We start from the raw sequence: 12,336 nt of genomic DNA, 5'->3' as shown, positions 1-12,336 counted from the left end.
GATAATGATAGATGAATTCCTTAGGATGGTTAAGCTCCTTTATTTATTTATTTATTTTGAAAAAAACTCCCTCACATTATTGCCTATACCCTCCTACTGTCCTTGTGATGGAGAATTTGAGATCCAGAGAGGTTAAGTGACTTGCCTGGGGCAAAAAACAGGTCATTGACAGCTCAAGTCCGTGTCCAACACCTGATGGATTGTAGTTCTTTTATGACCAGATCATCATACTAATTCCCTAGGAATTCATAGTGTATATTCTAGAGTGTGCCAAGTGGTTTCACATCATTTCACATCGCATTGCCCTGGCAGGTAGCTATTATTAGTAAATCTGTTTTGTAGATGTGATCCTCATGGAGGGTCAGTGATTTGTTCGCATTTGGAGTGAATCATGTAGCATATCTTAGACCCAAATCCACATCCTTTGGCCCTTTTTCTGCATAGTGCTCTGTCCCTGTACTATGGCTGCTCTTGTACACTAGGGGGCAGCAATGCACTTGTAGTTGCTTTCTGAATTCTGGGCGGATACATTCCAAGTAGAAGGCAATGATTTATAGAGTTCGTGTGGATGGTGTTCTAGAATCTATTATTTTAGAAGATACATATAGTATTTGCCTGCAGCTTATTTTCTTTCTTACATGTACTTACTCTATCCACATTGACACTGACACAGAAATGGTTGTTATAAACGTGGAGAAAATGAACTGGAACCAGGCATGACTTTGGTGTCCTAGGTGAATAGTCTGCATAAAATCGTCAAACCAAAGTCCAGGCAATTCCTGAACATTTGAAGGGGAAACTCGAGATATTGACCATATGTATTAATTTAAAAATTTAAGGCTCAGATTTAGATATTTTAGATACTTAGCTAAAATATCTAAATCTGAACCTTAAATTATTAAATATATATGTATGTGTATGTATGTATATGTATATACACATATGTACACACACACACACAAACACACCCCTTTAGGATCCATAGATTTTAGATACAGTAATATTTTCCTGAAGCTTTGGCATTTCCAATAGTCAATCTCAACCAAAGTTCCAATGAACCCTCCTCATGCCAACTTTGTGGTTTAGGATAGTGTTTCTCTGTGGGATGGGAGATTGGGGGTATGTCAGGATCACTTGGGGGCTTTTCAAACCACACGTATAAAAACAGAGTGCATGCCTGCACACTCCTGCAAATGTAATGTGTATGTATACACACATACACAGTTGACCCTTGAACAACACAGGTTTGAGCTGTGTGGATCCAGTGGGCTTTTTACAGTATAATGCTATATTTTCTCTAGCTTATATTATTGTAAAAATACAGTATATAATACATATAACCTAAAAATGTGTTAATTGACTATATTATTGGTAAGGCTTCTGGTCAGCAGTAGACTATAAGTAATTAAGTTCTTGGGGAGTCAAAAGTTACATATGGATTTCTGACTGCATGGTGGGGGGTCAGTACCTCTAACCTCTGCATTGTTCAAGGGCCCACTGTACTAAATTCTAGCTAGGATTTTGGAGAAAAACAGATGACTATGGTTGAAGAGGACTTTTCTCAGAGATACAAAGTGCCACAGCAAAGTGAAAGTGTAATTTTGTAACATGCCCCAGATCCTTCTCAAAGGACACCATTGTCCTCTGTTAAAAAATTTGTCCTTGTGAGAAGGCCAGGGCGAGTGACTGGGAGTGGGTGCGTGGGTCAGCTGATGGTGTTTGCCTGTCCTTCCTCTTCAGTGCAGTCGCCGGAACTGCCAGGTATGCGTCGGGCAAAGCTTGTGATGCTTCATGAACTGTAGTCACGATTCTTACTGCCTTGTTTCATTGATCTAATCCCCTTGTGTTTCCCAGAACATCTCGCTTTGCCTCATTCCCTGAATACTTGGTAGTGCAGATAAAGAAGTTCACTTTTGGTCTTGACTGGGTTCCCAAAAAATTTGGTAGGTATCTTTTGCATGCTTTCGCTTAACACATCAAATTGGCCATTGGAAAAAAATGGCATGTGAAGGGGGCCCGTGTGATTGGCTGTCAGAAATCGTTCGATTTCATTCTTTTACCATCGTCTCCACCTTTCTCTTTCAAGTCAAGAGTATATGATATGCATTGACAATAAAAATCACCCCGTGTTCCCCACCCCTCTAAAAATGCGTTCTGGAATGGCTGGATTCTAAGAGTCAAAATGGGATCCCCACATTATCAAATCAACAATACTTTCCAAATTTTAACATGCATACAAATCACCTGGGATCTTGGCAGAATGCAGGTGTTAATTCAGCAGGTCGGGGGCGGGGGGCAGGGATTCTTTATTTCTTACAAGCTCCCCGGTGATACTGATGCTGCTGGTGCTGCTGGTCCAAAGCCCACACGTGGAGGTGCAGGTAACTGAAGATACATGCTCCTCTTATTAGCTCTCCTTGGCCTCTGAAGCAGGTGGGTGTGGCTAATGGCAGTCACTTACATCACGCAGATTTTATTAATAATGAGTACAGCCAGGTGCTTTAAATCGTCAAAAAAGGAATTTGATTTTTGGCTTCCTTTGGCTTTTTTCTTGCGAATTATAAAGGCCCTCGACCCTTGTTAGAGGTTTGAGTTTTCCAGAGGATGTACAAGAACCTTTTCACCACCATCAGGATCCAACGTCAAAGTTGTTTTTAGGCTGTCCTCCGTGCCACGGCAGGACACGTTTCTCAAGCTAGTGTACCTCAGGCTGTTTGCCAGGCTTTTAAACATTTTGTGTTTCTGAGTGCTTGAAAAACAACTCAGGCCTTACACTGGTTAATTAAGCACTCACCGGGTCTTCTGGAGAGTGTAGGTGAAAAGAATGTGAAATCAGGCTGGTTTCCCCGGGAACCTCAGCCGCTCAGTTGTCAGGGCACTTGTTTGCCACGTGACAGGATGGAGGGTGCTGACTGCTTCTGCAGTAGACCTTTGAGTTCCTGGTGGAATGATTTTGCGGCCAGCATGCTCCGCACTCAGCCTTTCCTCTGTGGACCTAGGAAGGACCTGAGAGAAAACTGCTTTCTCCTAAAGGCTTTCACCTGCTTTGGAAGCAGCATTCTTATTTTTCTCTGTCCTTGGAATTTCCGTAAAGGATAAAAACTCCAGATCAGATTTCATAGACTTGCTGAATTTAAAGGAGCCTCGAAGCCTGCTTTAATGAACCTGAATTTCTCTGTGGAGAACAGTTGTATTGATTTTGTGGGTCAGACAGTATGTTTGTTTTTGCTGCTCCCTGAGATTGAAAAAAAAAATTTTTTTTAACTAAGCTTTTTCTTCGGGTTGTTGTTTTAAAATAAGATTTACGTACCTGGCATCATAACTGGTTTTGGGGGTAGTATTTTCAAGCTCTGTTTGCTAGCCTGGAAGACCTATCCCACACCAACATTTGGACCCATTTTTCATTATTATTGTATCTGAATATAACACTAAATTTCAACAGGCACTTAGACTGTTAAATTTTGTATTTGAGTAAGTCAGCACAGTAACAACTGACCCGAGAAGTTAGAAAAAAATTCCCCAAGACTAATACACTTAAGATTGGATTTATTTCTTTAAAACTTCATTCTTTATTACCTTGGTGAGAATGATCACAGGGTCCTTCATGATCTGAGAAAAGGTGTAATCTAGGGGTTGCAAACGCCACTGCCTCATATGGCTTGGGGGATAAGGTAAATGACAGAGTACATTGGATATAAGAAACGTGTAGTCTAGCTATCTTAACCTTTCTTGGGTATTTCCACTTTGGATAAAGACGTGGCTTAGAAAGACATTTTCTTACCAGAACAATCAGAATTGCAAATATGATGTCAGGGCCATGGGGGCAATCGGGAGCAGTGGGGTCTGTGCCCTACAATCTTGTAGGGCACATATTGTCTGGAGTGGAAACTGAAGATCAGCCCCAGGGCAGTTGTTACCATATGAGAATATTTGTTTTTCAAAATAAGCTGGAAATATGGATCTTTAAATGAAATCTTCTGATTTTAAAATTGGAATTTGTCACCAACATTTTAGATACATCAGACATTCTGTTTGCTACAACTGGTCTTTGGGCTCCCAGTTTGCAACCTCTGGCTTGTTCAGTGTGAAATGCTCTGTATCTTCCCCCTGCTTCTCCATTAAATGTAACTAATCTCAGTGAGTCTCCTGGTCTAGGGATTTACTCCAGGGGACTGAAAAGCATCCCTTAGCTCTGCCTAGACACATGCACATAAGAGCTAGAGGTGCTGGTTTTAGGGGGCAATTGTGGGTTTTGGGGGAGTCTGGTGAATGTAATCTCTCTCACTTTGTAGATGTTTCTATTGATATGCCAGACCTACTTGATATCAATCATCTCCGAGCCAGGGGGTTACAGCCAGGAGAAGAGGAACTTCCGGACATCAGCCCCCCTATAGTCATTCCTGATGACTCAAAAGGTACCATTGTCTGCCAGGAGGTTGCTCTCTTACCCCTCTACCCACCCCACCCCCAGTGGAAGAGTCTCTTATCTTTCTCCACTCTGTTGTCCCTTGGCCATCTTCCTGTGTTGTAACCCACTGTAGACGCACAGTAGGGAGGCCTGGCTGCAACTGTAAACCTCAGGTAGACATGGGAAAAGGCACAGACCCGTCGCGGGTAATTGAAACGGACCTGCAGAAATCACTGGCAATAGAGGGCAGCAAATCTCCAAAATAGTCTTTAGGTTATGCAGCCTTTGGCTTCCCCTCCCTTCCCCCCTCTCCTTCCCTCAAATAAATTGGCCCGTGGGGAAGAGAAGGAGCGTGTTTTCAGTAGGCTCTCAATCTTGAGGAGCTGTGTCATATTGGGAGTCCTCTGGACAACCCAAAGGGGAAATTCAGTAGTGTGTGCTGGTTTTAAACATCTTGACCCCGTTTCACCTCCCCAGCTTTGTCACTGCTTCATAGCGAGGGAGCGAGATTTTTGTTCAGAATATTTAACTTTTTAAGGAAAAAGGACAAGCAGATAATAATTGTTTCACTTTTGTGGATCCAAGGACAGTGTCAAAAAATCTTGGTTTTATTTTAGCTCAGTTACTGATGAAATCAGTTTCATTGTTTCCATTTGCTTACCTATTTACTTACTGTTCACCTTTTTAATCAGTTAATTAGGTCAGTTAAAAGTGCTAGAGCACACTGGGCCCCTCTTCCAAAGGTTTCTTATCAGTTGAGCACTGAATATTCTTGGTGACCATGTTCAGGTGCAGAAGAAGGGTAAGGTGAATCCAGGAGACTCAAGATAGGATTCGAGATTGGCACCTATGTTCCATTATTCTCGGACGCTAAGTCAGATGTTAAACTGTAGAGTACGGAGAGTAGAGAAGGGACCTGTACGTGGTACACTCTGGGTTATGTGGTAAGAGTGGTCCACTGAAGGGGCCAGAGAGCAGAGATAAGGAGTATCAGAGGAGTACAGGATGGTTTATTAGCCCTGTTCCTGCTTTCTCTGATGTTCTTAACAGAATCCTTGGTTTGTAATTATACGGAGTCCTTAGAAATACAGGAAGATAAATTATTTAGTTTACTAAGATGATAACCAGAGCATCATGTTTTATCTGCTTGAAACCTGTTTATTTTTACTCCCTACTGTAATGATTTCATGTTGTACAGGCTGGGTGGTGTGTGTGGTGGGGTGCTGGCGGGTTGACCACAACATGGGATCCTTAGGGGTGAGGGATTAGGGATTGCCCTGCAGGGACTCTTTTTCTTTCTCTAAAACTCTTTGCTGTGCATTGATCTCATTCTCTGCCTCTCCATTAATTTCCAGATCGCCTGATGAACCAACTGATAGACCGTATGTACCTTTTGAAATTTTTCTTAGTGTCCTACACCAGTGTCATTGGTCTGACATTTATCTGTGGGAATTCAATAAAGGGGCATTGTTCTTGCCCTGTGGTTGTGCACAGCTTTTCCCGGGTGGGAGGGATTCTTTGTCTGCAAGTTCAGTTAGCAGCACACGTAAACCAGTGACATGGTGATTAGTGACTCCGTAGCTCAGGAGGAAGATCATCAGCCTGAAAGCCAACCGGCCCTGGGCTGGAAACTTGGCCCTGACGTTTATGACTACAAGCTAGAAAAATTTACTTAACTTCTCTGAGCCTTAGTCTCTGAGCCATAGCCCACTTGTATGAAGGTGGGCTCATGATGCCATTTCTTCCCACTCTGGCCAGGAGTAGGGCTCTTGATGCAGTGATGGCACAGTGGCCAGGCACTTTTTTCCATTCCTGCTGATGGACATGTAGAGATGACTCATGACTGATGGGACATGGTAGCATTAATTAATACTCTCAACGTTAGTAGTGTCATTGGATTGTGTGTTAATTTTATAGATTTTTAGTTCCTTAATCTTATAGGAGTTGATACTCTCCGTTTTCTGAAAAGAATGCAATAAACCATTTCTGATGAGTATTTAGATATAATTAGGAGGAAGGGGGAATGTTTAACACTAAATACTCCAAATTTTTCTGTCTACAAAGACCTTCCAGAGATAAACTATTGTTAGTTTACAAGTTCATGTGTTTTACATTGCAAATGACTGATCATGTGCCTTAGACCTCAACATTTCCTCTCCTTGGTCAATTATGATTTGCTCATTGCTATAAGCTGTCAGGGTTAGCGAGGGTCTTGGGAAAACCATTGCCTTTGTGAATAATTTAATTATAATAATAACAATGGTTGGTATTGCTCTGGAATGGTTACCATGAGTCATACTGTGTTTATTATTTTACAAATCCTTCTGATCCTATATAACTTTACTGTTCATACAAAATCCAGCTTCTCATTTGATTATCACAGTAAGAAGGACAGGGCAGGTAACCTTTGAAGAGTATAAAACTGAGACTCAGGAAACTTCAGAGACCTCAGAGCTGGGAGCAGAATCTGGGCCGGGAGTCAAGTGTGCTTTTCGGGCCACGTGACCTTTTCTGGAATGTGAGAGGTCTGCGGGCTGCTTTTGCTTCTGCAGAGAGCCCTTCTGTAAGGCTTTTGCCCCAGGGGAAGGGATGGGGTTTTATCACTGACTGAGCGGGAGGAGTCTGTCTCTGACCCAGAGCACTCAGCCAGTCTCTAGTGTTTAGGGCTTGGCCATTGATTTCCTCCCAGATCTAAGCCTGCTGTCTTATCAGCAGCCACCTGTACTCTCAACAGGGAGAAAATAGAATTATCTGGGATTGTTTAACATTTGCACCCCACCTTTCTCAGATTTTTAAAGAATAACTTTAATTGTTTTCTTATTATGGGAGTAAAAAGATATTTACAAACTGTGGGTTAACCATTAAGTGTCCTTTATGGTTTCATCACTCATCCATAACCATTGTTAACACTTGGTGTATATCCTTCTGCTGGCCTGTGCTTTACTTACTTTATTTTTCACAAAAATGGAATTATACATTTTCAGTCTGTTATTAGAGACCCCCATAACCATTTATTGAGCTGCACTTCCTAAATTACATTGTAGGGAACATTAGAGTCTCTCAAGATGTTGGAAGGTGTTCTGTAGAAAGAGTTTCCTAGTTTCCTTAAGTGCAGGAGTCTTTATGACAGGATTTTTAAGTCTTCACTGTGCTAACGCACATTGTAAATTTCTAAGGGGAGAGTAGAGAATGTAGATTTTAGGACTTCTTTGGCCATGGAAACCCCTTGTTTTGTGGTTCAATAATGACATCTTTCTTAGGACATCAGGCTGTCATAGAACACAACTCGGGAATCACTCCTGTCCTAAATCATTGCTTTCTTAAAATCTGGTATTGAAAAGATGTTCTCTTGTAAAAGAGAACGTTGATAAGCACATTTCTTTTTTCTTTTTAGAAAGAGAGAGTGCCGGGGGTGGGATGGTGGTGAGAAGGAGGGGGAAGAGGGAGAAGCAGAGAGAGAATCTTTTTTTTTTTAAAGATATTTATTTTTTTAAAAAATATATTTATTTACTTATTTATTTGATAGAGTGAGAGAGCATAAGCAGACAGAATAGCAGAGGGAGAGGGAGAAGCAGGCTCCCCACTGAGCAGGAGCCCGATGCGGGGCTCGATCCCTGCACCCTGGGATCACGACCTGAGCCGAAGGCAGTCGCTTCACCAACTGAGCCACCCATGCACCCTGTAGAGAGAGAATCTTAAGCAGTCTCCATGCCCAACATGGAGCCCAAGGCGCGGCTTGAGCTCACGACCCGGAGATCATGACCTGATCTGAAATCAAGAGTCGGACACTTAATCTACCCAGGCACCCTGATAAACACATTTTCAATATAGTTTTTATAGAACAGATACCTCTAATCCTCATTTCACTGCTACTACTCAGTTCTCCTAGTTGCCATCTTTGGCAGAATTTTCAGTAGATTAGAGACCTCAGGATGTAGAAAACATAAGGGATGTATTTTGTGCTCCTGTTCCCCTCCAGTTGTTGGATAATTTGAGAGCACTGTGTAGGTTTATATACATGTATATGTATACATATAAACATGCACATGTATATACACATACAAAAGTGTCTCCATAAAATGTAACAGGTGTATGTATATATACACATGTACATGTGTATTATAACCGCACATATTTCTGTGTATATCTGTGTACACATACATATATGTATATACACACATGCCTATAGGTTTTTATGTATGTTTTATACATTATGTATAGATACATGTGCTTATCTGTGTCCATGTATACACACACATACATACAGACACATACACATACGTCTTTACCAGTATCTATATGTCATTATGAGAAAAAAAAACCCTCTGTGTCTAAGCCCACATTAGGTTTATAAAGCTATCTCTCTCTCTCTTTCTTTTGAGATTTTATTTATTTATTTGGCAAACAGAGATTACAAGTAGGAAAGAGAGGCAGGCAGGGAGAGAGAGGAGGAAGCAGGCTCTCCATGGAGCAGAGAGCCCGACGTGGGGCTCAATCCCAGGACCCTGGGATCATGACCTGAGCCGAAAGCAGAGACTTTAACCCACTGAGCCACCCAGGCCCCCCTAAAGCTATCTCTTTTAATATCTTAAATGTATACCATTACAGAACATATTGTGTCCTTCCATACTTAGCATTTGGGCTCTCCATTTCCCAGAGCTGATTACTTCCTTTGATTGCTGATATACTTAAAGACCTGGCATAACTTCCTATGAGATTTAAAGCTTTTCTTTTCAGTTTTCAGTGATAGGAGAGATGGCTGTAGGAGAAGTCTTGAGAAGGATCTGAGAGACTGCAGTGGTTCTGGGAATACACCCAATCTCCCATATGAAATTAAGGAATTGTTTTTCTTTCTTTTTTTTTTTTTTTTTTTAAGGAATTGTTTTTCAGTGTTTGGATTGTCTAGGTGGTTATTGTGGTTCCTATTTAGGTCAAAGGCATTTAAGCTCAAATGGTATAATATTTAGATGAACTCAAACAAAGCAGAGGTAAAACACCATTTATACACCAAACAGAAGAGCATTTTCTTTGGATAGCATGTGCTGGTAGATGAGGAGAAGCTAGGGTGAGGAGAAAGAGAGTTTACGTTTTTACACCAGAGTGTTCTGTTGTGCTCCGTAGCCTCGGACATTGATGAGTCATCAGTGATGCAGCTGGCTGAGATGGGCTTCCCTCTAGAAGCATGTCGGAAGGCTGTGTACTTTACTGGAAATATGGGAGCCGAAGTGGCCTTCAACTGGATCATTGTTCACATGGAAGAGCCAGGTGAGTGGTTGGAAGAGGGGATAGCTTTGGAATTTGATGGGGTTGTCAGTGATGCTAAGTCTTGGTCCTTCGGTGTCCTCTGAATGGGTCCCAGAAAATGACATTTAACTCATAATTTAGCTTCTTAGCTCGCTTTCTTTTGTCCCTCATAATTTATACTCTCAGCTCACTTTCTCTGCTGCAATGAGAGGCACTTTGCTTGTGGAGCAAAGTCACAATGTTCGTCTTTACTCTTAAAAAAATATATATTCTGGAGGGCACGTATTACATGGAGCACTGGGTGTGGTGCATAAACAATGAATTTTGGAACACTGAAAAAAATAAAATAAAATAAAATAAAAAAAATAATAAAAATCTTATTGCATCCTCAAAAAAAAAATTATTAGCTTTCTTGAAATGTAACTCACCCTTTTAAAGCAAGCAATGACCACCAGAAAGATGTAGGATATACCAGCATATGTCAGAGTTGTTGCTAGCTCAGTCCCAGACCACCACAGTAAAGTGAGTATCATGATAAAGTGAATCCAATGAATATTTTGGTTTCCAGTGCATAGAAGAGTGATGTTTATACCATACTGTAGCCTATTAAGTGTACAATAGCAATATGTCTAAAAATGTACATACCTTAATTGAAAAATACTTTGTTTTTGCTGCATCGACTGATTCTTCCTTTCATAAATGGTTGCTGTGTAACACGTGATGTTATTTGATGGAGTTTCTCTTACAGTAGAACTTCTTTGAAAATTGGAGTCAATCCTCTCAAACCCTGCTGCTGTTTTGTCAACCAAGTTTATGTCATATTTTAGGTCTTCTGTTGTCATTTCAACAGTCTTCAGAGCATCTTCACCAGGAGTGGGATCTATTTCAAGAAACCGCTTGCTTTCTTTACTCATCCATAAGCAGCAAATGCTCATCTGTTAAAATTTTATCATGAGATCGCAGCAACTCAGTCCCGCCTTCAGGCTCCTCTTCTAATTCTAGTTCTCTTGCTCTTTCCACCACGTCTGCAGCGACTTCCTCCACTGAAGTCTTGAATGCCTCTAAGTCACCCACGAAGGGTGGCATTTTCTTCCAAACTGCTGTTAACGTTGATATTTTGAGCTCTTTCCTATGTATCACAAGTGTTCTTAATGGCATCTAGATTGGTGGATTCTTTCCAGAAGGCTTTCAGTTTACTCTGCCGTATCCATCGAAGGAATCTGTGGCAGCTACAGCCTTACAAAATGTATTTCTTGAATAGTAAGACTTGAAAGTTGAAATCACTCCTGGATCCATGGGCTGAAGAATGGATGTTGTGATAGTATTCATGAAAACAACATCAATCTCACTGTTTGTCTGCGTCAGAGATCTTGGGTCACCAGGTGCATTGTCAGTGAGCAGTCTTATTTTGAAAGAAAGTTTTTTTTTTTCCCCTGCGCAGTAGGTCTCAACAGTGGCTTAAAATATTCAGTAAACCGTGTTATAAACAGATGTGCTGCCATCCAGGCTTTGTTCCATTTCTAGAGCAGAGGCAGAATGGATTTAGCATAATTCTTAAGAGTCCTAGGATTTGTGAAATGGTCTATGAGCACTGGCTTCAACTTAACGTCACCAGCTGCATTGTCCCCTAACAAGAGAGTCCAGCAATCCTTTTACACTTTGAAGCCAGGCATTGACTTCTCCTTTCTAGCTATGAAAGCCCTAGATGGCATCTTCTGCCAATAGATGGCTGGTAACTTGCTACTTCACCTTGTTCATTTATGTTATGGAGATGGCTTCTTTCCTTCAACTTTGTGAACCAGCCTCTGCTAGCTTCATTCTTTCCTGCTGCAGCTTCCTTCCCAGCCTTCGTAGACTGAAGACAGGGAGGGCTTTACTCTAGACTAGGTTTTGGTTTCAAGGGGATATTGTGGCTGGTTTGGTCTTCTGTCTAAACCTCTAAAACCTTCTCCATCAGCAATGAAGCTGCTCTGCTCTGTATCATTGGTGTGTTCACCAGAGGAGCACTTCTCATTTCCTTCAAGAATTCTCCCTTTGCCTTTACAATTTGACTCTTTGGTGTAAAGAGGCCTAGCTTTTGGATTATCTCATTTTCAATATCCCCTCCTCTCTAAGATTAGTCACGTTAGCATTTGAGTTAAAGTGAAAGATGTGTGATTCTTTCTTTTGCTTGAACATTTAGAAGCCGTTGTACGGTTAGTAACTGGCCTAATTTCAATATTGTGTCTCAGGAATAAGGGGGCCTAAAAAGAGGGAGACTGGAAAATGGATGGTCAGTGGAGCAGTCAAAAGATACACAACGTATGGATTAAGTTTGCTGTTTTATATGGGTGCAGTTTGTGGTGCCCCTAAACAATTACAATAGTAACATCGAAGATCACTATCACAGATCGCATCATATACTAATAAAGAAAAAGTTTGAAATACTGTGAGAATTACCAAAATGTGACTCAGGATCATGCAGTTAGTGAACGTTGTTGGAAAAATGGCACCAGTAGGCTGGCTCAACACAGAGTCGCCACTAACCTATTTGTAAAAAGTGCATTATCTGCAAAGTGAAATCAGGTGAAGTGCAATAAATTGAGGTCTGCCCATACTACTAGCTAATAAATGATAAGGACTTGAAATAGAAAAATGTACATGAAGGAATGGGGCTGTTTAGTAAGATTTTGCCTCTGTCTACT

At 41.2% G+C, this 12,336-nt stretch overlaps 1 protein-coding gene across 1 annotated transcript in view; it reads left to right on the top strand.

Moving 5' to 3' along the window:
* USP13 (ubiquitin specific peptidase 13) overlaps window positions 1-12,336 on the top strand; it is a 108,294-nt gene that overhangs the window by 76,082 nt on the left and 19,876 nt on the right. Inside the window, exons 14-17 of the mRNA XM_059163401.1 lie at window positions 1,855-1,943; window positions 4,293-4,415; window positions 5,764-5,790; window positions 9,530-9,673. Coding sequence (XP_059019384.1) covers window positions 1,855-1,943; window positions 4,293-4,415; window positions 5,764-5,790; window positions 9,530-9,673 — 383 coding nt within the window. The remainder of the gene's footprint in view (window positions 1-1,854; window positions 1,944-4,292; window positions 4,416-5,763; window positions 5,791-9,529; window positions 9,674-12,336) is intronic.

Source organism: Mustela lutreola, chromosome 2, assembly GCF_030435805.1.
Source record: "Mustela lutreola isolate mMusLut2 chromosome 2, mMusLut2.pri, whole genome shotgun sequence".
Lineage (NCBI taxonomy): Eukaryota > Metazoa > Chordata > Mammalia > Carnivora > Mustelidae > Mustela > Mustela lutreola.
This window is presented reverse-complemented; position numbering and strand designations above follow the sequence as displayed.